This window comes from Sapajus apella, unplaced genomic scaffold (genome assembly GCF_009761245.1).
Source record: "Sapajus apella isolate SASKATOON/1434 unplaced genomic scaffold, GSC_monkey_1.0 scaffold28, whole genome shotgun sequence".
NCBI classification, from domain to species: domain Eukaryota; kingdom Metazoa; phylum Chordata; class Mammalia; order Primates; family Cebidae; genus Sapajus; species Sapajus apella.
In genome coordinates this window covers 4,971,652-4,995,749 of record NW_022436968.1, presented here as the reverse complement: position 1 = coordinate 4,995,749, position 24,098 = coordinate 4,971,652, and the positions used below count along the sequence as shown (strand labels likewise).

Below are 24,098 nucleotides of genomic sequence, written 5' to 3'. Positions count from 1 at the left end.
TCTGTGGGTGTTCCTAGGTGGGCCTAAGACATAAGCAAAGGAGAGAAACATAAAAGGAGCAGGACTTTAAGGATCGCATAGTGATTATGAGCAGAGGTTGAGTCAGATTGCCTGGCTCTGCAACTTGGAACCATGTGGCCTTGGACAAGTTACAGAACTTTTTCATCTCTGTTTTGTTATCTGTAAATAAGGATATTATTAGTACCTGCTTCTTAAGGTTTTTTATGAAGAGTAGATAAGATAAAACATGGCAATTGCTTCAGCAATGACCAGCATGTATTAGTAGTTCAGCTTATTTTGTTTTATTTTTTCTGTCAATCTTCTGATATATTATGCTGTTTATAACTACAAGACCCATTGAATCTGGTAAAAATACAAGTTGACAGTACAGTATGAAAAGTGTACAGATGATTAAACCTGCAAGGTCAAGATATTTGTGATTTCCAAAATAACTAACATTTCCCCTTAAACATATCTTAGTCCAATTGAAATTGTTCTGCCTAAATTTGTGATGGCCGTAGATTGTCAAATGGAGTTATGTTAAATCAGAAGTGTACTCCTGATACAGCCTTTATATAATAGAATGTTTTGTTCTTATAAACAAAGATTGTCTTCTTAAAGATTAGTCTAGTCTGGGCGTGGCTCATGCCTGTAATCCCAGCACTTTGGGAGGCTGAGGCAGGAGGATGGCTTGAGCCCAGGAGTTCGAGACCAGCCTAGGCAACATAGTGAGACCCTCTCTCTACAAAAAGTAACATTAGCTGGGCATGGTGGCACATCCCAAGCAACTTGGGAGGCTGAGGTGGGAGGATCTCTTGAGCTCAAAAGGAAGTCAAGGCTGCAATGAGCTGCGATCACACCACTGTGATCATACTGTGAAACAGGGTCTTGCTTTGTCAGCATGGGTGCGTAACAAAAAAGAAAAGAAGAAAAAATGATTAGTCTAATTAAGTTAATCAGTACTGGAAAATGAAGTACTTTTATACTTTCAATTTTGTAGGGTATGTATAAAAAAAACTGGTGATTTGATGTCATCTGGCTAGTTAATGAAATAAAAGGTAATAACTTTTCTTAGCACTGGTGAAATGAGACCTGTTTGGGCTGTGTTTTCTTTGCCAGAGCAGTACACATAATTGACTGTGGCTTTAAGCCCAGTTTATGAGTATTCTTGGTCACTGCCCAGTTTTTCACAGAGGTAGGAAGATTCCATGTGGAAGCCTGCCAGCCAACTTACAGGCATTGTAGAATATCGTTTAGCTACAACATCAGTTCTACTGTAACATCAGTGTCAGTTTTTAAAATGTGAAATAAATGAGTGCTCTGTGGCAGTGGAAGAGGAGTTTACTCACAGTGTTTGAGGAAGGTGGATTGCAGATTTAAAGTGGCTGTGTGTTCTTTTCTTTTTAATTATGGTTCTATTGAAGTCATTCTCCAGAACTCAGTTTTTTGGTTTTTGTTTGATTGTGTTTTTCATTTATTATATAAAAAGTATGGTAAAGCACGCACGCGCGCGCACACACACACACACACACACACACTCTCACACACACACAATTTCATTTATTATATAAAAAGTGTGGTAAAGCACACACATACACACACACACACACAGAGCCACACTGTAACTCCTGAAATTGGATAACCAGCCCAACATTTCTACAGCGGTTAGAATTTATATCATCTTGTGTAACTTTATTGTTACAATTTTGAAAGTGAGTGTTAGAGTACTACATCCTCCATTTCATTCAAAAACAAGTGTTTCATAAAGACAATGTTTTGTGTCCTATTTTAAATTCCAATTGTTTTATATAAAATCATAGTAAAAGAAGTTAATCTTTTTCCTTTTTTTTTTTTTTACACTGTGTATCATGGTAAATTAATTCTAGCATACTGGAAAACAGATATAGAGATAGTATAGTCCAGACTTCTTATTTTACAGCTTGCCTGAGGATACAAGCCTAAAGTCTTGCACCCTTCAGAGTAGGACTTGGTGCTAATTGAGGCCCTTTGATGGACGTGGTCTGGCTTCCATCCTGCCTGTGCTCCTTGTTTAATTGGACAATCGTGGGCATGCTGCATGGGCTGAGTCTTGGTTTTATTCATCTGTGAATCTGGAGATACTTATCTCATATTAGAGAGAATTACAGGAGAACTGATGTAAAGCACTTAGAATGGAGTCAGGCAGATAACAAACATGCAGGAGGCAGTCGGACGTGCTGTCATTGTTACTATCAGTGGTGGGGGGATTCCGTGGCATTTGAGTATTAGTTCCATTTAACTCATCAGAATATTTAAGAAAATATATAATCTAACTCCTTCACATGCTAAAAGTAGGGCTTAAATATGTTCTGTCTCCTTTTCCAGAGCATCTCTCTTTTTAAAACGTCCAAAACACAAAAAACACTATACCCTGTTTAAAGAACCCGATTTTTTTTTCTGACTCTGCCAGCCTTTCTCAGTGAGGGCTCCTCGGAACCACAGAACATACAGAATGACTTGAGTGACCATTTCTTCAATTCTCCCAAGGATGCCATATAACTACTACCATTTGGATGCATGAAAGAGAGAATAATTTATTTCATATGACAGGGGATTTAGAACATAAGGTCTTATTCCTTTCCTAGTACCTTGGTTTAAAAATCTCATTTGAAGAGTCAGTTGAAAAAAAAAAAAAGTTAAATGCTTCTCTTTTCATTAATTACTTTGAAATCAGATTTATAGCATGGTAATATGGAAAAAGTAATGCTTCCTGTAATTGACTAATGGACAAAAAGAAGGTCATTTTTTTTCTTTAAGTTCTAAGGATTAGAGATCTGAGATTTGAAAATAGTTTTATTTTTTATGAGGGTAGGTGATTTGCCAAAGGAGATATAGCCTGTATTGAACTCTGGTACTAGGAAAAAAGATACATTATCCTGCCTTCTTCTTGATCAATCAAAGGGCATGAATTTTAATATTTAAAAAATTTATTTGTGAATTAAGTTTTTAAAAAATCCTACCCATTCAATAGCACTCTCCAAAAGTGAATGATTTTAACATCATCAAATGATCTTCAGGATTCTCCCATCTTGTGATGAGGTTTAGTTTCCTAAGATCAAGATGAGATTAAACCTTGTTGAACTTTATCTGAGTTTTAATAATCACAGTATTATTACAAACTCTGAAAGAGTTTGAGATTATAAGACTATACTATTTTAGCAACATAGAAGCCAGGTGGATGGACTCAGGGTGTATCCAAGGCTGCACAGTTTGGGAAGATCCCCCAGATCTTTTGACTGCCTGCCAGAGTGTTCTGTCCGGCAGAAAGGCACAGGAACTTTACTCTGCTAAATCCTATAGTTCCAACTGCTACAGCTCCCTAGCTTCCTCAGATATAAACCCAACTGAAAAGTAGTTTAAACTGGGAGAGCTATGTATTACCAGTAAAATCTGTCCAAAAACTCACTAGGATCTAAGTTGGAAAAAAATTATCTGGCAATGTCATGAAGTTTTTAAGATTTAGGGGAGCAGGGAGAGGAAGGAACTAGGAAGGCATATTCCATTTATAAAGAAGCTAATGAAACATGGACTATGAACTAGAAATTCCAAATTAGCCAAAGATAGGAAAGCTACAGTAGCTAGACATTTATGGATGTTCATTCTGGATCTGCTCAACCCAAAACTACATACTGGTGGGAATACAAGAGATGAATACTTGGTTCTGGTCTCTTTGGCATTTATATCCTGGCTTTAAAGGTAAGCTTAAATATCAACCACCTGCAGAGCCATCTAAGACTGTACTGATTCTATTTTATAACAGGCGAGATTTCAGGGGTGAGGGACTTAGGGATTCTGAGGATCTCTCCCAGTGCACTGCTCAGAAAATATGGTAGGCCTGGGTCACCTGCTGGGACAAGTCATAAACCATCGCCACAAACATTTATCCAGAGAGTTCATGTTTAGCACAGTCCTAACTGTTTCAGAGAAAACTAAACATATGCACTGTCTCTCTGATTCATAGGCACAATACTTGAAAGGATGTCTTAACACACAAAATATAAAAATATTAGTTCACTCAGGGTGTCTGAGATGGAATTATTTTAACACAGTGAGTAATTGAGAATGGAGCTAATTAGAGCTTTTCTAATCAGAGAACACAAAGTTAGTGATTTCAATTTTGTTTTGTTTTGTTTTGTTTCGCTTTTAGCCAACAGGACAGCTGGCCATGTTCTGTTAGACATGAGTGATTGGGTAACACTGAGGATAGGTCAGTGTGAGTCCATCACCAATGGATTTCATTTTTCATTTTGTACAAACTAGAGAGCTTTGGATTTGTTAAAATATGAGCTATTACAGATTATTCCTGTTACTAAGTCCTCTGCTAATATATGGAGGACACATACATATAGTCTGTGTCATAGCAGATATGAAAAAATGACCTACCTAGTGATATAAAGAAGCCATGTGAAATAATAAATTGCTTATATTACTTCCTAGTGCCACATTTTCGGCATTATAAGCTACCATCTTTGTCATAGCTGGCATATGAAATAATTATAATTGTAGCTATTATTTATATGTGGGTAGATTTCTATTTTCCTATTCCCTTCATATTTTACCTCCAAAGATATTGATACCCATTTTTGTAGGAAAAGCTCCTTAGAGCTATTTCAAATATAGGTTCTCATTATCACATTGTAAGCTATGGAGTCTCAAAAACTGAAGAGTTTATGATCAAGAATTGAAAAGGAATCATTTGGTCTTTATAGTCCCTTTTAAAGAATGTCTTTGCAAAGAAATATCTTACTATATAATATAGCTACCAGGCTGACTTATTAATAACAACATTACTTATAATTGAGCTATTCATAGTTAAGAAGAAAAGGCTATTGTTGCGAGGTAGTATAAATGAATCCAGGGCTTTTGGTTGCTGCTGTCACATGGTTTCCTTTCTCTTCCACCTTCAGTGGCTGGGTGGTTAATTGAGGCACTTGCTGAGTTAAAGAGAGCAGGGCAAACACCATATGTACTGTACCTTTTGTGATTGCAGACTGCCCTTAGACTGCCACCATCTAACAGGCTGAGGTGATGGTCAAGGTGCGTGGCAGACAAGAGTAAAGATGGTTCTGCAGATTCCATTACCTAGACAACCACTGTGGAGACCAATTTAGCATTCTATGCTCAGCTCAAGTTAGATATTCCCTATAGCCTTAAAATTACATTTTTAGGTAAATACCTCCCTAGAGAAACTCATACACATGGAGAAAGATGTGTACAAGGATGCTTACTTGCTTACTGTGGCTTTCTTACACTGAAAAAGAGAAACAGTCTAAATAGCCATTAATTGAGGAATGGATACATTCAATATGGTATAGTCATAAGGTGAAATATTAATGCAGGAGTTAAAAGAAATAGACTAGATCAATATGCCAACATGAAAAGCTGTCAAAAATATGATGTTGACTGGGGAAAAAAAAGCAGGTTTCAAAATAAGTACTTCTGATAATGATGAGTGATTTAAGGCAAAAGTAAAACAGAGTGAAGGGTCCTAGAGTGACTGAGGAGAAGCTATTGTTTCCGCTCAGTTAGGCTGGGAGACTTTCCCTTAGGAAGTGGCATTTGAGCAGAGTCCTGAATGGAAGCCCCCAGTGAAGATCTTGGGGACAGAGGAAACCACACATGTGAATGGCCAGGGAGAGGGGAATAAAAGGATGTATGCCAGTACCCTGAGCAGGGATCCTGGGAGGCTTGAGCATCACACCAAGGGTTTGGATGTTTTCCTAAGGGAAGCTGAGTTTTAGCAGGGGGTGACATAACTGATTTATGCTTTTATGTTTTTGGAAGACAATTGCTTGGGTAGAGGATTTCACCCTTCTTTACAAAGGTCCATTTTTCTTCATTCTCTTGAGTTTTAGGGAAATTATGAGCTGTGCTGTTTTCTTAAGTCATCAGCTGATGATTCATGTTTTATCTTTGTTGATTTAGTGATTTCTACCAATCCAGATTAAAGTATTTTTTTAGCGACTTCAAAATTTCAGAATAGCTAAGTAATCTAGAGGATAAGTAAAAAACAAAAATAAGTTAAAAAAATCTTCAATCACTTGAATGTGGGAGGTGGAGGTTGCAATGAGATTGTGCCATCGCACTCCAGCCTGGGTGACAGAGCAAGACTCCATAAAAAAAAAAAAATCCCAACAAAATTCAAAAAGAATCTTAACAAAAATTATAATTATGGGACAGCATTGTAAAAATTAGTAGTTATGCTACCATTGGATTGCTTATTACATATAAAATACTTATAAAAGCATGGTGCTATATGCTTTTTCTATAAGCCCTTATTTAATATTTAAGTGTCTTGTGAGTTAGGCGTTGTTACGTCCATTTTAGAGATGAGAACTGTAGTGATTAAGTTTCCCATGACAACACAGCCAATAAATAATAAACATAGGGTTTAAATTCCAAAACCATATTCTCAGCTGCTAACTTATACCTTCATAGGTACAGGGTTAGATTAGTAATTATTTTGTTCCTTTATGTAACCCAGTCTCATCTCTTCGTTTCCTCATTTCTGCTTTGAATGACCAATGTCTGGTACCACTTTTTCAGTGGTTCCAACCACACTCCTGTGTCTCTTCCTGGTGAGATCTCCATCCCTCTGAAGTGCCTGTACTCCCCCAGATTATTCTTTTTACCCCCAGTGAAACTCTTATTCCTTCAGGGTTAGCTCCTCTTAGCAGTGTTAGAATGAGAATAATGTGATTAAACTAATTTGTACTGAATATAAGTGGCAAAAACTAATGTTTCTAATGATGACCACGTATCATTTAGAAAGAATTAATTCACAATTAACTACTGTGTTCATTCAGTATTTCTTTAAAGAAGACTTTATTAAATGATCAGTGACTATTCTAGGGATGCAGTGTTGAATAGGACAGACAGATCCCTCTCTCATGGAGCTCATGTTCTGTTGGAGGTGAAAGACGGTAAAACAGAAAAGAAAATGTCAGATGCTACAGACATGTTATGTGTCTATGGCATTGGGAGTGGAAATAAAATGAATAAAAGCACGAGTTCTAAGCAGGACCTTGTGTAGTTGGAATGAAGGAGAGTTGTTGTTTTATAAATTAGGTACCAGATGAGTACTGGTGCCATTCACCAAGGAGAAGAACCCAGGAAGAGAGGTGTGGACTCTGGGTAGGGGAAGAGGATTCTGGAGTTTAGAACATGTGGAATTTCTATGAGATGGGGAAGATTCGCATTGGAAAGTTGCATTAATAAGCCCAGATCTTAGAGAAAGGATGAAGCTTAAAGATGTCTTTTGGAAAACTTTGGCATGTAGAGAACAGCTCCATCCCATGATGTGATGTTTTCTGTAACTACCTTCTTCCTCCTCTCTGTTCCCCTTTCTTATTTTCACATGGTCAATCCATTTTGGGAAATCTTTTTCAAAGACGGAACATGTCATTATCAATCTTACTTCTAGAAACAGTGCCATGTAGCAGGACTGTTGGGAAGAGACAAATTCAGTGCTTCTAAAATGGGCATGAAAATTACATCCTAATGTCAGAACCTGAAGCTGGTGAACATATCACTGATGTTCTTTTGATATTACTCACTGAAAACTCAAGGGCTTTTATCCTAGACCCTCCATTTTCCCTTTGGGCATTTCCTTAGGACTGGAGAAGCACAGAATGGAAGAGAATATGCTGCCCCAAATAGCCTAATGACTTAGGTGTCATTGTCTGTGCACTTATCTGATAAGTGCAATGTAAACTGAGAAAGTTAAACAAACCAAGACTTGACCAGCAAGCAAATCAATTATTATTATACATGTTAAAGAGTAGCATTATTCTATATTGCCTTACCTCAGAAATGCTACTGGTAACTGGAATATATTTTACAGAGAAGATTCTTGTATCTTTTATAGGGAAAATTTTTATGTTCAGTTTCCTTATTAGGCTAAATCAGTCTTTGTTTTAATTTTCAGATCACCAATAAAATTATTGTAGGCCTAGAAATTTATAGTTTTCACAAATATTTTTATGTGACAGTAATCTTAGAAAACAGTTGCTTTATTACATCTATTTTACAATGGCTTAATGAGAGCCTGATACCCTCCATTGGTGGAAAGATCAAGTTAACTCTTTATGGTCCTGGGATGGAGTACCTGAGAGGCTGCAGTCACAGCTCATGGAGCCCCTGGGGAGGTTCCCAATTGTGTTAGATAGTGCAGGTATTAGACATGAGAAGCATGTTTCTGTGGACTGAATGGTGTCCCCCACCTACTTTATATATTTAAGTCCTGACCCCCAGTGTGATGCTGTTTAGAGACGGGGCCTTTGGGAGGTAATGAAGTTTAGAGGTCATGAGAGAGGCCCCTTAATGGGATTAGTGCTCTTATAAGAATATATGCTAGAGAGCTTGCTTGTGCATGATCTCTCTTTTTCTTTACCCCTCTCTCTTCCCCTCTGCCTACCTTCTTCCACCATATGAGGACACTGTGAGAAGGTGGTCATCTGTAAGCCAGGAAGAGACCCCTCACCAGAACCCAGACATGCTGCTATCTTATTCTCAGATTTCCAGCTCCAGAACTATGAGAAATAAATATCTATTGCTTGACCCACCAGTTTATGACATCCTGTCATGGCACCCTGAGCAAATTAATACATGTGTCTAAATAGAGCAAAGAGAGCCTGAGGTGGGTATAGAGGGCTGGGATCACGAAAGATTCTAAGAGTCAGAAGACACTAGAATAGGGACCTATGGCCTAACATAGTGGGGTGATGGTAGGAGTGAGTCCAGCAATGGCGAACTTGTATTTTTCTGTATGTATATGCATTCCTGGTAGCATGTGCATTAGTTAAACAGATCCACCATGCAAGCCTGAAAAGGAACAGATTTGCTATTTGCCAAAGTCCCTCCTGAGTGGTGGAGTTGAAGACTTTAGCCTAGGTTCTCTGGTCTATAACCCCATGCTCTTTTGTATTAATGTAGACACTAATATTGGTATCATCAAAGTAGTTAGAGACTAGCATCATTGCTATTTTATTACTATTTATCAAGTTCTATTAATTACTATGACTTTCATTACTATTATTACTATTGTTATTCATAGCTGTATTCATTAAATTTTATTAGAAATCTAATATGTTTCAAATAAAAATAGAATATTACAACATCTTTGTGAAACAAGATTTTAAGGTTAAATTATCACTACTTCTTATGTGTGAAAGAAAGCACCTTCTAAATTTCCCTGAACGGTTTCTGACCTGGCTGAGGGAGGCTTTGCTGGTCATGGGAAAGGCATACGATTTGACAGTGGAAGACCTGGCTGAATTTTGCTTCTGTAGTTTTTTTGAGCTGCATGACCCTAGAAACTTGGTGAACCTTTCAGGGCCCTGATTGCCTCAACTGTGAATCAGGATGAATAATAACCTTTATCCTTCCTATTTCAGAAGATTATTGGCAGAAATACATGAGATACTAATGGGAAAAATGCTTAAAAAGTTGGAGAACATTATAGAATGGTAGTATGGAGTGTGGGCACAGTGCAAGGGGCATTGTGGGAGGTCTCAGAGATTGCTGGAACAGAAGCTCTTTCTTCGTCTTCTTTTTTAAATTTTTTAAAATATATTTTATTGCACTTTAGGTTCTGGGGTACATGTGCAAAACATGCAGGGTTGTTGCATAAGTACATACATGGCAATGTGGTTTGCTGCCTCCAACCCTCTGTCACCTATATCTGGCATTTCTCCCCATATTGCCCCTCCCCAACTCCCTACCCCCTGTTGTCCCTCCCCTAGTCTCCCCCAAAAGACCCCAGTGTGTGATGTTCCCCTCCCTGTGCCCATGTGTTCTTATTGTTCAACACCCGCCTATGAGTGAGATATGCAGTGTTTGATTTTCTGTCCTGAATGGTTTTGCCTAGGTTTTCTTCTAAGGTTTTTATGGTGTTAGGTCTTATGTTTAAGTCTTTAATCCACCTGGAGTTAATGTTAGTGTAAGGTGTCAGGAAGGGGTCCAGTTTCTGCTTTCTGCACATGGCTAGCCAGTTTTCCCAACACCATTTATTAAACAGGGAATCCTTTCCCCATTGCTTGTTTTTGCCAGGTTTGTCAAAGATCAGCTGGTTGGAGATGTATGGCATTGCCTCTGAGGCCTCTGTTCTGTTTCATTGGTCTATACCTCTGTTTTGGTACCAGTACCATGCTGTTTTGATTACTGTAGCCTTGTAGTATAGTTTGAAGTCAGGTAGCGTGATACTCCTGCTTTGTTCTTTTTGCTTAGAATTGACTAGGCTATACAGGCTCTCTTTTGGTTCCATATGAAGTTTAAGATGGTTTTCTTCAGTTCTGTGAAGAGGGTCATAGGTAGCTTGATGAGGATAACGTTGAAACCATAAATTACTTTGGACAGTATGGCCATTTTCACTGTATTGATTCTTCCTAACCATGAGCATGGAACGTTTTTCCATCTGTTTGTGTCCTCTCTTATTTCCTTGAGCAGTGGTTTGTAGTTCTCCTTGAAGAGGTCCTTTAATCCTTTGTTAGTTGTATCCTAAGTATTTTATCCTCTTTGTAGCAATTGTGAATGGCAGTTCGTTCTTGATTTGGCTCTCTTTAAGTTTGCTATTGGTGTATAGGAATGCTTGTGATTTCTGCACATTGATTTTGTATTCTGAGACTTTGCTGAAGTTGCTTATCAGTTTCAGGAGATTTTGGGCTGAGACAATGGGGTTTTCTAAATATACAGTCACGTTGTCTGCAAACAGAGACAATTTGACTTCCTCTTTTCCTAACTGAATACCCTTTATTTCTTTTTCTTGCCTGATTGCTCTGGCTAGAACTTCCAATACTATATTGAATAGGAGCAGTGAGAGAGGGCATCCTTGTCTAGTGCCAGATTTCAAAGGGAATGCTTCCAGTTTTTCCCCATTCAGTATGATATTGGCTGTTGGTTTGTCATAAATAGCTTTTATTATTTTGAGATACATTCCATTGATACCTAGTTTATTGAGGGTTTTTAGCATAAAGGGCTGTTGAATTTTGTCAAAGGCCTTCTCTGCATCTATTGAGATAGTCATGTGGTTTTTGTCTTTGATTCTGTTTATGTGGTGAATTACATTTATAGACTTGCGTATATTGAACCAACCTTGCATCCCCAGGATGAAGCCTACTTGATCGTGATGGATAAGCATTTTGATATGCTGTTGCAATCAGTTTGCCAGTATTTTATTGAAGGTTTTTGCATCTGTGTTCATCATGGGTATTGGCCGGAAATTTTCTTGTTGAGTCTCTGCCTGGTTTTGGTATCAGAATGATGTTGGTCTCATAAAATGATTTGGGAAGGATTCCCTCTTTTTGGATTGTTTGGAATAGTTTCAGAAGAAGTGGTTCCAGCTCCTCTTTGTACATCTCGTAGAATTTGGCTGTGAACCCATCTGGACCTGGGCTTTTTTTGGTGGGTAGGCTATTAATTGCTGCCTCACCTTTAGCCCTTGTTATTGGTCTATTCAGGGTGACGTCTTCCTTGTTTAGGCGTGGGAGGTTGCAAGTATCCAGGAATTTATCCATTTCTTCCAGGTTTACTGGTTTATGTGCATAGAATTGTTTGTAGTAATCTCTGATGGTAGTTTGTATTTCTGTGGAATCTGTGGTGATATGCCCTTTATCGTTTTTTATTGCATCTATTTGATTATTCTCTCTTTTCATTTTTTTAAATCTGGCTAGTGTTCTGTCTATTTTGTTGATCTTTTTAAAAAAACAGCTCCTGGATTTATTGTTTTTTTTGAAGGGTTTTTTTTTAATGTCTCTATCTCCTGCAGTTCTGCTCTGATCTTAGTTATTTCTTGTCTTCTGCTAGCTTTTGAGTTTTTTTTATCTTGCTCCTCTAGCTCTTTCAATTTTGATGATAGGGTGTCAATTTTAGATCTTTCCTTGCTTCTCATGTGGGCATTTATTGCTATAAATTTTCCTCTTGACACTGCTTTAAATGTGTCCCAGAGATTCTGGTACATTGTGTCTTCATTCTCATTGGTTTTGAAGAACATCTTTATTTCTGCCTTCATTTCATTGTTTATCCAGTCAACATTCAAGAGCCAGTTGTTCAGTTTCCATGAAGTTGTGCGTTTCTGAGTTAATTTCATAACGCTGAGTTCTAATTTGATTGCACTGTGGTCTGAGAGACTGTTTGGTACTTTCATAACCTGAGTTCTAATTTGATTGCACTGTGGTCTGAGAGACTGTTTGTTATGACTTCCATTCTTTTGCATTTCCTGAGGAATGATTTACTTCCAATTATGTGGTCAATTTTAGAGTAGGTGTGATGTGGTGGTGAGAAGAATGTATATTCTGTGGATTTGGGGTAGAGAGTTCTGTAAATGTCTATTAGGTTTGCTTGGTCTAGATCTGTATCTGGGTGCTCCTGTATTGGGTGCATATATATTTAGGATTGTTAGCTCTTCTTGTTGCATTGATCCTTTTACCATTATGCAATGCCCTTCTTTGTCTCTTTTGATTGTTGGTTTAAAGTTTGTTTTATCAGAGACTAGGATTGCAACTCCTGCTTTTATTTGTTCTCCATTTGCTTGGTAAATCTTCCTCCATCCCTTTATTTTGAGCCTATGTGTGTCCTTGCACTTCAGATGGGTTTCCTGGATATAGCACACCAATGGATTTTGACTTTATCCAATATGCCAGTCTGTGTCTTTTGATTGGGGCATTTAGCCCATTTACATTTAAGGTTAATATTGTTATATGTGAATTTGATCCTGCCATTTTGATGCTAGCTGGTTGTTTCGCCCATTAGTTGCTGCAGTTTCTTCATAGTGTCAATGCTCTTTACCATTTAGTATGTTTTTGGAGTGGCTGGTACTGGTTGTTCCTTTCTATGTTTAGTGCGTCTTTCAGGAGCTCTTGTGAGGCAGTCCAGGTGGTGATGAAATCTCTGAGCAATTTCTTGTTTGTTAAGGATTCGATTTGTCCTTCACTTATGAAGCTTAGTTTGGCTGTATATGAAATTCTATGTTGAAAGTTCTTTTCTTTAAGGATGTTGAATATTGCCCCCCACTCTCTTCTGACTTGCAGGGTTTCTGCCGAGTGATCCGCTGTGAGTCTGGTGGACTTCCCTTTTTGGGTAACCCTATCTTTTTCTCTTGCTGCCCTTAGCATTTTTTCCTTCATTTCAACTCTGGTGAATCTGACAATTATGTGCCTTGGGGTTGCTCTTCTTGAGGAATATCTTTGTGGTGTTATTTTCTGGACTTGAGTATTGGCCTGCCTTGCTAGCTTGGGGAATTTCTCCTGGATAATATCCTGAAGAGTGTTTTCCAGCTTGGATTCATTCTCTCTGTCACATTCAGGTCCACCTATCAAATGTAGATTAGGTCTTTTCACATCATCCCATATTTCTTGGAGGCTTTGTTCATTTCTTTCTACTCTTTTTTCTCTAATCTTGCCTTCTCATTTTATTTCATTGAGTTGATCTTCAATCTCTGATATCCTTTCTTCTGCTTGGTCGAATTGGCTATTGAAATTTGTGTATGCTTTATGAAATTCTTGTGTTGTGTTTTTCAGTTCCATCAATTCATTTGTATTCTCCTCTAAGCTGTTTATTCTTGTTAGCATTTCATCAAACCTTTTTTTCAAGTTTCTTAGTTTCTTTGCATTGGGTTAGAACACGTTCTTTTAGCTCAGAGAAGTTTGTTAACTACCTGCTTTCTGAAGCCTGTTTCTGTCAATTCATCAGACTCATTCTCCATCCAGCTTTGTTCTCTTGCTGGTAAGGAGTTGTGATCTCTTGAAGAAGGAGAGACATTCTGGTTTTGGGTGTTTTCATCCTTTTTGCACTGGTTTCTTCCCATCTTTGTGGATTTATCTACCTGTGGTCTTTGTAATTGGTGACTTTCGGATGGGGTCTCTGAGTGGACGTCCTTTTTGTTGATGATGAAGTTATTTCTTTCTGTTTTTTAGTTTTCCTTCTAACAGTCAGGCCCCTCTGCTGTAGAACTGCTGGAGGTCCACTCCAGACCCTGCTTGCCTGGGGATCACCTGCATCAACTTCAGAACAGTAAGGGTTGCTGCCAGTTTCTTCTTGTTATCTTTGTCCCAGAAGGATATCTGCCAGATGTCAGCCTGAGCTCTCCTTTATGAGGTGTCTCTTTGTATATATGGGGGTTGGGGAGCTGCTTGAGGAGACAGTCTGTCCCTTATAGGAGCTCAAGTGCTGAGCTGTGAGCTCCGTTGTTCTGTTCAGAGCTGCTGGGCAGGTACGTTTAAGTCTGCTACAGCGGAACTCATAACCACTCTTTTTTCCCAGGTGGTGTCCTGGGAAGGTGGGGCTTTATTTATAAGTTCCTGATGTCCTGCTGCCTTTTTGTAGAGATACTCTGCCCGGCGAGGAGGTAGCCTAGTCACAGTCTGCCAGCAGAGGTGTTGCTGAGCTGCCATGGGCTCTGCCCAGCTGCTGTGTGAACTTCCTTGAGGTTTTGTTTATAGAGGTATAGTTAGAAATGCCTCGGTAATGGTGGTCTGCCTTGGTAATGGCAGACTGCCTTGGTAGTGGCGGACTGCCTCGGTAGTGGTTGTCTGCCTCAGTGTGGCAGACTGCCTTAGTAGTGGTGGACGCCCTTCCCCCCACAGAGCTGGACCGTCCCGGGTCCAGCTGTGCTTGCTGTGAAACTCTCAATCCGGAGTGTTTCAAATTGCTGGTGTTTGTGGGGGTGGCACCCACCAAGCCAGATCACCTGGCTCCCTATTTCAGCCCCCCTTTTTTCAGTTGAATGGGTGACTCTGTCTCCCAGGTGTTCCAGGCACCAGTTGAAATGGCTGCCCAGATTTGTGTGAGTTTTTGTGCGGAGACCCGCTGTGCCAGCTAAAACAGCTGTGCTGGAAACTTGTGGCGCTTTTCTGCCCAGGAATCTCCTGGTCTATGGGCAGTAAAAACTTGTTTAGAAATGCGGTGATCATTCACCCTCTGCATTCTCACTGGGAACTGCACTCCAGAGCTGTTCCTATTTGGCCATCTGCTCAATGAAGTGCTCTTTCTTCCTTAATGGCACAAAAGAAAGGACAGGAGTGGTTGGAATAAACTGTATCAGTTACAGTTCCTCATTTAAAAACAGGATAGAGCAAAAGATGTAGTCATAAAAGTTCAAGTTAACAGGTTTGAAGTAGGAAAGAGTTTATTGTCATTGTATTTATTTTTTTCTTGTTTTCTTTTTTATTTTTGAGACAGAAGTCTCACTCTGTCACCCAGGTTTGAGTACAATGGCACGATCTTGGCTTGCTGCAACCTCTGCTTCCTGTGTTCAAGCAATTCTCTTGTATCAGCCTTTCATGTAGCTGGGATTACAGGCATGTGCCACCATGTCCGGCTAATTTTTATGTTTTTAGTAAAGACAGCGTATCACTGTATTGGTCAAGCTGGTCTCAAACTCCTGACCTTAGGTGATCTACCCACCTCGGCCTTCCAAAGTGTTGGATTACATTTGTTATGGCAGCACTGTGCCCAGCCTACTCTACTTTTTTTCTTACTTGAAAAATCCATGACTTAAATTTCACTTCAGACAGAGAAAGTGTTTAGCATTGTGAGTAGAAACTACATTGACTTAAGTCTGAGTGCTAATGAATGTTCAGGAATGACAGAGAGGGGGATGACCCTAAAGCCAGAGCTGCCTCTGGCTTGGCTGAGACTCTTCACAGTGGGTTCTGTGGAGCCACATCAGAGCTCAAGGAATGGAAAAGATCAGGGATACTTTCAACCCCCTGATGGGATGAGACCCGCTCCAGGAACTTCCCTGGCTGCTCTAGGCACCTGTGGGGCTGATGGCACAGCCTGAGTCCAAGAGGAAGACTCTGGACAGCCCTGTCCCTGCCATTCTCTCTGTGGCCTGTTCACACGCCTCTCCTTTTGAAATCCTGTGTATGATGCCCCACCCCTCCAAGGCAAGCATCCACTTCTGATTATTTGCTTTCAAAGTCTACCTGCTTGTTGCAGCTCATGATCAGTTGCAGGTAAGTACTGGAAACCCTGCCTCAGTATCGATACCTACAGTTTCTGTGGCTGCCTCATTAAAAAAGACCTTTTATCACATTTCTTCTCATAACACAGAGTGTTGCTTCTGGGTAAGCTCTTCTCCTGTGATCCAGGATATTGGACAGCTATTGAGTAGCATTTGCTTTTCTACTTTCCTCTTACCCCAGTCTTCCCAGTGACTCGTCAAAGTTTAAAATGTCAGCCATCTTCTGATGTCAACATAAACATTCATCCAAATTCCTTAATCCAAGCAATTCCTTAATATGCCCCCTGTGCTGCCCATTGTAAACCAGATTCATTTGCACTGTTTGTAAAAGCCGAGTTCAGAAGTCTAACTACACTAACACTGCCAGTCTGTTTCTTGTGGTCCAATCCAGAGGTGCTTCCTCAAGCCCGTGTCTAGCTTTGATTTTACATAGGGAGCTTGGAGTGTGGAAAATAGCACACTGCTATTACCTACTGAGAGAGCACGGTTGGGCAGGGGAATGGGGACCTTGACCTTCCCCTTGCTAACCAACTTTGTGGCCCCAGTCCACCCATCTGGCCCTCTCCTTCCTTGTCTCTAAGAAAGGAGAGAGCTGGATGCTGTGGCTCTTTTCAGTTCTGACTCTAATGATCTAACTTTCTTCTTCGGCTGGTTTTAGTATGTGAAAAACTACACATCAGACCCCACTCCTTCCTATCTACTCCCTACCCCCCAAGACTCAGACTTTGAGTGGTTTTTTGCTGACAAGTCAAAAATGTGCACAAAGCCATTCAAACAGATCATCTCGCCAGTGAGAGGGGATGTGATTTATGACAGCAGTTGCTGGGATCTACATAGAGAATTTTATTTCCTTGGCCGGTTGATCTGAATGGAAGTTGGGACTCCAAATCTCAGAACTTCTGCATGTAGAGGCTCAGGCAGAACTTGTAAAAGATGTGGCTGCTCTCGCTGAAATATTTGCATTTAATCTAATGGTAGCTTACATATTTGCCCAGTGTTTTGCAGTTTTTCTTTACATGCTTGTTTAATCTTTTCAAAATCCCATATTATAGCCAAAGCAGTTACGACCACTCCTGAGCAAGTCTACCTCATCCATGCATGTGTCCTGGATGCCACCACCTCAGCCAGCATGCAGCATATGCCCCACCGTGCTGCCCATTATAAAACCAGATTCATTTGCACTGTTTGTAAAAGCTTCACATTTGACCTAAACGACTGGAAAAGCAAATAGCAATTCATTAGATAAAGTAAATGAGTAAATATGGTCAGATTAGGTCGTACAAAATGTGAAGACCTCTTCTAAGGATGCAGCCTCACTCTGACCATCAAGGCCTGGGGAAGCTGCCAGCAGCATCACATACTCTACTGCCCGTCAAGGGAGGAAATGACTCTGGAAAATAGTACTGGCATTCTTTACTAAAGTTTGCTTGATGTTGGAGTTGTAAGTGACCTCAAAGGGCATTTTAATGGGCTGAATTGCGGCCCCCTAAGATTTATGCACTGACGTCCTAACCCACAGTACCTCAGAGTGTGACTATATTTAAAGTTAGGGTCTTTAACGAAGTCATGAAGTTAAAATCAGGTCATTAGGGTTGGCCCTCATCCATTATGACCAGTGTCCTTGTGAGGAGACTGGGGCCACAGAAAGGCACAAGGGGAGATAGGATGTGTCATCACAGGGAGAGGATGACGTGTCTGCAAGCCAACGAGAGGGGTCCTGGAGAAACCAGCACTGCCAACACCTTGATTGTGGACTTTTGGCTCCCAGGACTGTGAGAAAATACATTTCTGTTGTTGAAGCCACTCAGTCTGTGGTATTTGTTATGGCAGCCTTAGCAAACTAATACAGTCCTGTAGGCCTAGCTTCACCCCAGTTTTAGATTCCCTTCCCCCAAGTGCTCAACAGATGGTTATTAGCCTATGCTTGGCCACTTCTACAGATATGGAACTTGCTACCTCCAAAGGCAGCAGAGGTCACTTGAGACTCTTTAGTGGAAGTGGCAAAAAAACCTTACCCAAAGTAGCTTAAGTAAATTGTCTTAAGAATTGTCTAACTGAAACATCCGGCAAATGGCTGAAGGTGTAGCTTTAAGTAGGTCTCAGACAACAGCGTCAGAACCTGCATCTCTCCCTCTATTAGCTCTGTCTCCTTTTGGGCAGGCTTACTCAGGTCTGTGCCGAAGGTCCCAGGCAGCTTGAGGATCAAGTCCAGCTGAGAACAGAGAGTTTCCCTAGTTTCTGCTTAGCAGGTAAAACAGCAACATCTGTTATACCGACTGCTCCCATGTCTGACTTTGGGCGTGGAGAGTGGGCCCACCCCCTCTTCAGTAGAAAAGCCCTTCCCATCCTTGAATGCCTCACCTGCAGCTTTGCTTGTCCATCTCCTTCAGGGGTTTCTCCCAGAACATCCTGTCCAGGACACTCTTCTTTTTCCCCCATCCCAATTCTGGCTCCTTTCTCTTTCTGTTTTCGTCAGTGATCTCTTAAAATGTGATGCCCTTAACTATACCCATTCTTCTGTGTCTGGCCACAGTCAGGAACAACAGGATTAGTATCTGCTTTTGATTTGGTCATGACATTCCTTCAACCTGAGTTTTGATGAACTTGTTCAGTTTCCTCAAATTTAGCTTAGGGTCTACTAAAACTCTTGAGGCCTTTTTAAAATTAACTGCTATGCCAAGTGTCAGTGACTCTTCTCAGGAAATTACAGTGTTTGTATTATAGGTATACCTTAGGCCATATCCTGGGAAATTTTTAAACAAAATTGTGGTGTGTGTGTGTGTGTACAGTCATTTGACTAAAGAGACAATATAACAACAAAATAGCATATTGTGTCCTCCAAGTTGTTGGGTTACATTAATCAAGGTTTTGTTTTGTTTTAAACATCCTTAGTTTTCTACCTGGTGTGTGAGATACACACAATTTAAGAAAAAAACAAATAAACTAAAATAACAATGGAGAGATGTAAACTTGGTCACAGCACCTGAGTTGCTGGTTGATAGTGACCACAATTATACTCTTAGCTTATCAGTCATTTTAGAGAGGAAAAATCTGAATGCAACAAAATGATTTCAGACCAGTAGAGACTCAGACCCAAACTACTTTTACCTTTTCTTTTTCTGGCAGAAACAATAGCAGGAAGCTTAGTAGCTGCAGAAAACATACACAGCTAAATATTATTTCTAATTCACTCTTCTGACTTGCAGTGTGATTCTTATGCTCTGTTCTATAAGGATTGGTCAGTGGCCCGCAATACCTGCTGGCTGATAGAAGCTTGGTGGCTCCCAGGATCTCTTTGGTGGTCCCTTCAGCTATGCTGTGGGAATACCACTGACTCTGAGCTTTGTGGCTTGTATCCTAGCTCTTACTCTTCTGGTGAGACAGGCCTGTGGTGAGCAGAACCCCTTTATCTGCTCAGCACATGTGCTGAAGTTCCATTGCACAGTGCTTCAGGATGCTCCAAATAAACAAACTCTAATCATCTACTCATTGAGTTATTTATTGCTTGTCTACATAAGTGAAAATATTTATTTTCAACCATAACCTATTAACATTAGTTAAAATGTTGCCAAATATAGATACCTGTTTTTTGAATCTATTTCTAGGCCTCTTTTGTAAGTCCATTCATTCTTTCACATGCCCCTCACTTATTTCTATACCATAATCAGGTATCTTAAACACACACACACGTACCACATATGTATGTGCATAATGTATACCCTTGCACTTAGCACAGAGTATTAAGTACTTGTTAATTGATATTCTATTTGAAGTATTCATATTTTCTCTTCAGTTCAGGACTATTTACTGAGTGTCAAGCACTGGTGATAAAACTGAGCCAGCGTAATATGAAAGTTCTCACCCTGCATGGAGAATGCAGTCAGGTTGTAGGTGCACTGTTAAAACCAAGATAGGTGTTATGAGGAGAGGCACATGATGCGGTAATCACATATTAAAGGGAATGGACCAGGCCTGAGATGGAGCTGGGTAAGAGCTAAAGAATATCAAGACACAGAGATGGGTGGGGATGGTGGCCTGGGGATTGGTCATCCCTATGAGTGGGAGGACTGAGAGCTAGGCAGTGTTGTGCCAGACAAGTGACAAGGAAAGATGTTTTATAATGGAACCTTCTTTATGTCAGCAATTTTTATGCAATAACCTGGCATTATATGAGGTTCCCACAGTGTTACATAGATTTTCTGATGATCCATGCAGCTCTTGAAGCAAACGAGCCCTCTTGTTAAGTCTGACACAGAACACCATTTTCTTTGTCCAGAAAGAAAATAATTATGGCAACACTACTTATTTTCTGTGCCTTTCTTAACTTTTTAGACAAGTATATGGTTTATATTCAAAAAACATTGTTTTTTGAATCTGGGTTTGTTACTAGTCTGTCTTCATCTCCCACTGTGGCCTTTAGCAATCTTGTATACATTGGTGTGTGCATCTTTGTGTCAGGGCTTGCAACACAAATTGCAGACAATTTTCGGTCTAGCTGCAAATACCCAACTTTGATAAAAAACAATCTTCATCTGGGGTCTTTCATTTGTATCCAGTGTATTATTATAATTATTTTGGGAAGTTTTGTTTCTCTGACAGAGGCTTTGCAAAATGCTTGCTGCCGTCAGTCATTAGGTGAATATGGGTTCTCTGGTGGTGTTGCTCTTGTGCCTCTGAGATCTGAGGATTGTGGGATGACTCTACTTAGCTCTTTCTTTACTGCTCACACCCTGTGTTGTTTCTGGAATAATATCCAGACTGTATCTGAACTGGAAAAGTTCACTTCTTCAAAAATCCTTAGACTATATTCCTTCCTGTGTCTTTCAGTCACTCTCTCTGGCCACAGATGCTTGAGACTTTATGGTGAACCCTTGTTCACTTTGTTTCCTCTGCCTGTGACACTCTTTCCACCCTCTTTGGCCAACCACTTCTAACCCTGAACCCGCAAGGTTAGTAAGGGTCTCTCCTGTGTGGTCCAATTGCACTTTTTCAGTGTCTCTTAGTGTATTATATTTAACTTATTTGTTTATGTGTTTGTCTTCCCAACTAGACTATAAGTCCCTTGAAGGCAAGGTAGATTTCCTCTTCATTTTTATCACCCTCTCAATAGATGGTACATAGTGGGATCTCAATAAATGTTTATTGAGCAAAATTTATGTTGAATGTGGTTTTTAGTGGCTCTTTGGTGGCAGTGGGGAGTTAGCCATATTATAGTTGGTTAAATTTAGAAAAGTAGGGTTTCACAACTAACTACACTGTTAGAAATTACAGAATGACTCATAACTCATGCCTCAGCATCTGTAGTTGTAAACAGTTACCAGAGTAAATCTGATGTCCAACCAAGGTTAAGAGTTAAAGAGCTGGCTGATGCCTGCAATTCCAGCGTTTTGGGAGGCTAAGGTGGGTGGATCACCTGAAGTCTGGAGTTTAAGACCCGCCAGGCCAACATGGCGAAACCCCATCTTTACTAAAAATACAAAAATTAGCCGGGCATGGTAGCATGTGCCTGTAGTCCCAGCTACTCAGGAGGCTGAGGCGAGAGAATTGCTTGAACCTGAGAGGCAGAGGTTGTAGTGAGCCGAGATCACGCCACTGCACTCCAGCCTGAGCGACAAAGCGAGACTCTGTCTCAAGAAAAAGAATTGAGGAATGAGGCCAGGTCAGTGGGCAAGCATGGCCGACTTACCAAATCTGGCCTGCTGCCTGTTTTTATATGACCCATGAACTAAGAATAATAGTTTCTACATTTTTTAATGGTTGAAAAAAAAAATCACAAGAATAAGATTTTGTGACACATGAAAATTATTTTATGAAATTTGCATTTCCCTGTTCATAATTCAGCTCTCATTGGAACAGGGCCATGCTCATTCATTTACATATTGCCTGTGGCTGCTTTCATGCTACAGCAGCAGAGCTGAGGAGTTGTAAGAGAGACCTTGTGAAGCCTAAACAGTTTTCTGTGTTGTCCTTTATGGAAAAATTTTTGCTGATCCCTGAGTTAGTCTAAAGAGAGGCCATCCACACAGCTGGCATAGAATTTGTAAAAGGAAGCACAGGTTTGTGTATCCTTTGTGTTCATGTAGTCTATTTTGCATTTTAATTTCCTGTGGCTTTTGTTTCCCTAGCAGAAGGAAATTGATGAATCTATAGCAAGTTTGTTCAATAAAATTTTCATTAGAACAGACTGTAACGTACTTTTCTCCTCAAAAAACACAAGTACAAAGAACATAATGTCCATAGAACAAGATGACCCAGGCTTTTTGTAATACTTCATTGGGAATCTGCTAAATCCCTCTAATAATCATTGCCTATTTCATCCTCACCCTTCAACCTTTTCTTTTTGTTTTTTCTTCATCTTTCTTTTCCATATTCGAGATTAGTAACATTTGGGTGTCTGAGAGCATTTCCCTTCCTTGATTCAATGTTGGGAAAAAGGGAACAGTGTTTATAGGAATAAATTTTGTTTTGTTTTTGAGACAGGGTCTTGCTCTGTTTTTCAGGCTGGAGTACAGTGATGGGATTACGGCTCAAGGCAGTCTAGACCTCCCAGGCTCAAGCAATCCTCCTACCTCAGCCTCCCAAGTAGTTGGGACTATAGGTGTGCACCACCAAGCCTGGCTCATTTTTTTTTTCTTGGTAGAGACAGGGTCTCACTATGTTGCCCAGGCTGCTCTTGAACTCTTGGACTCAAGTGATCCTCCTGCCTCTGCCTCCCAGGGTGCTCGGATTACAGGCATGAGCCAACAAACTCAATCAGAAATAATTTTTAACATAAAAAGCAAGATTAGGAAAATACCACTGATTTTCATGTTGGTTTATTTCTTTTACCTTTTACTTTTCATCAGATTGGATTCAGAAAACAAAAAGAGCATTAAGGTTAGGAAAATTAGTAGAAAATAGAAAACAAGGGAGAATGATAAATCCCTACCATTAAGGTGTGTTTTGTGCAGGGAAGGAGCCACTCTTTGCTTCCAAACCAGCCCATCCAGTTCAGAACAAGAGAGATTGAAACCTTATGCTTGGGTGCACCACCTTAGGCCTTTGCTTATTTTGTTTCTATGCGTACTTTTTGGCAGTGGTAATGGTTGGGGGGTGAGAGAACACAAGAGGTTGATGTATATTTATTAGTTTTGCAAGCATATGATAACCATGGATTGTTTTTAAAAAATGATGAACATCTATCCATTGAACTGATAGGAGAAACTATTTGATTTCCAAATAGTTTATAGTAATCAATGAATTATAGTTTTCAATGACCTTGAGAATCTCCTTGTGAAACTGCTTGGTATCCTGGGTATTGTGAGCAAGGCCACATTCATATTTACATATTCTCATTTTTATCCTTCCTTCCCCCATTGTAGTGAAGTGGCTACAATCCCAGGCATATTTCTCCTACAGCCACCTGGAAGGAAGCCAGTAATGTCATTACAGATGGCAGTGTGCCCAGACTATCTTTAAAAAGCATCATCTCTGCTACGAATTAAGTTTCAGGAAGGGTGATGTTTGCCTTTATATTAACATTTTGGAAAGGCTGAGTGGCAGATACGTTAGAAGCAATCTTCTTATTCCTAAATTCATGCTTAAATGTAATTGTCCTTTAGTTTTCCTACCCCTAACTTTGGAGTCTGCTGGATGATGGGTGGTTTGGGGAAGAAAAAGGTAGGTAATATTTGCATGTTTTGTATTTCATATTAAATTTTATATTAGGGCCTCAGCTTATTTTCCTTTGCTTTTATTTATTATTTATTTATTATTTTAGGGTTCTGTACATTGGCCTGGCTTGCAACACGGCTCGCTATATTTATATTTCCTACCTGGAGAATGCCTGGACTGTTCTCCCCATGGAAGTTCTTCAAGGTAAGTTAAAAGCTGGGATTAAAATTATTTCTCTGTCTACCCTGATCTATGGCTAAAATTCCAGTGGCCTTCAGCATCTGATTCTGTAAAGGAAGGGCAGGCCTACTGTTTCATGTGATTTTGAAGTAGTTGTTAAGGAAGAGATGACGTCAGGAGGGATAGTTCCTCAGTTACCTGAGTGCTGCTCTGTGTTGAGCCAAACAAAGCTGGACTTGATGCCACTCTAGTGATTAAACAAAGG

At 39.9% G+C, this 24,098-nt stretch overlaps 1 protein-coding gene across 4 annotated transcripts in view; it reads left to right on the top strand.

Moving 5' to 3' along the window:
* The window catches only part of MFSD6 (major facilitator superfamily domain containing 6), a 93,433-nt gene that overhangs the window by 44,895 nt on the left and 24,440 nt on the right, over window positions 1-24,098 (top strand). For all 4 annotated transcript variants that reach the window (XM_032292626.1, XM_032292629.1, XM_032292628.1 and 1 more), the window contains exon 3: window positions 23,760-23,857. In XM_032292626.1, the coding sequence (XP_032148517.1) occupies window positions 23,760-23,857 (98 nt within the window). The remainder of the gene's footprint in view (window positions 1-23,759; window positions 23,858-24,098) is intronic.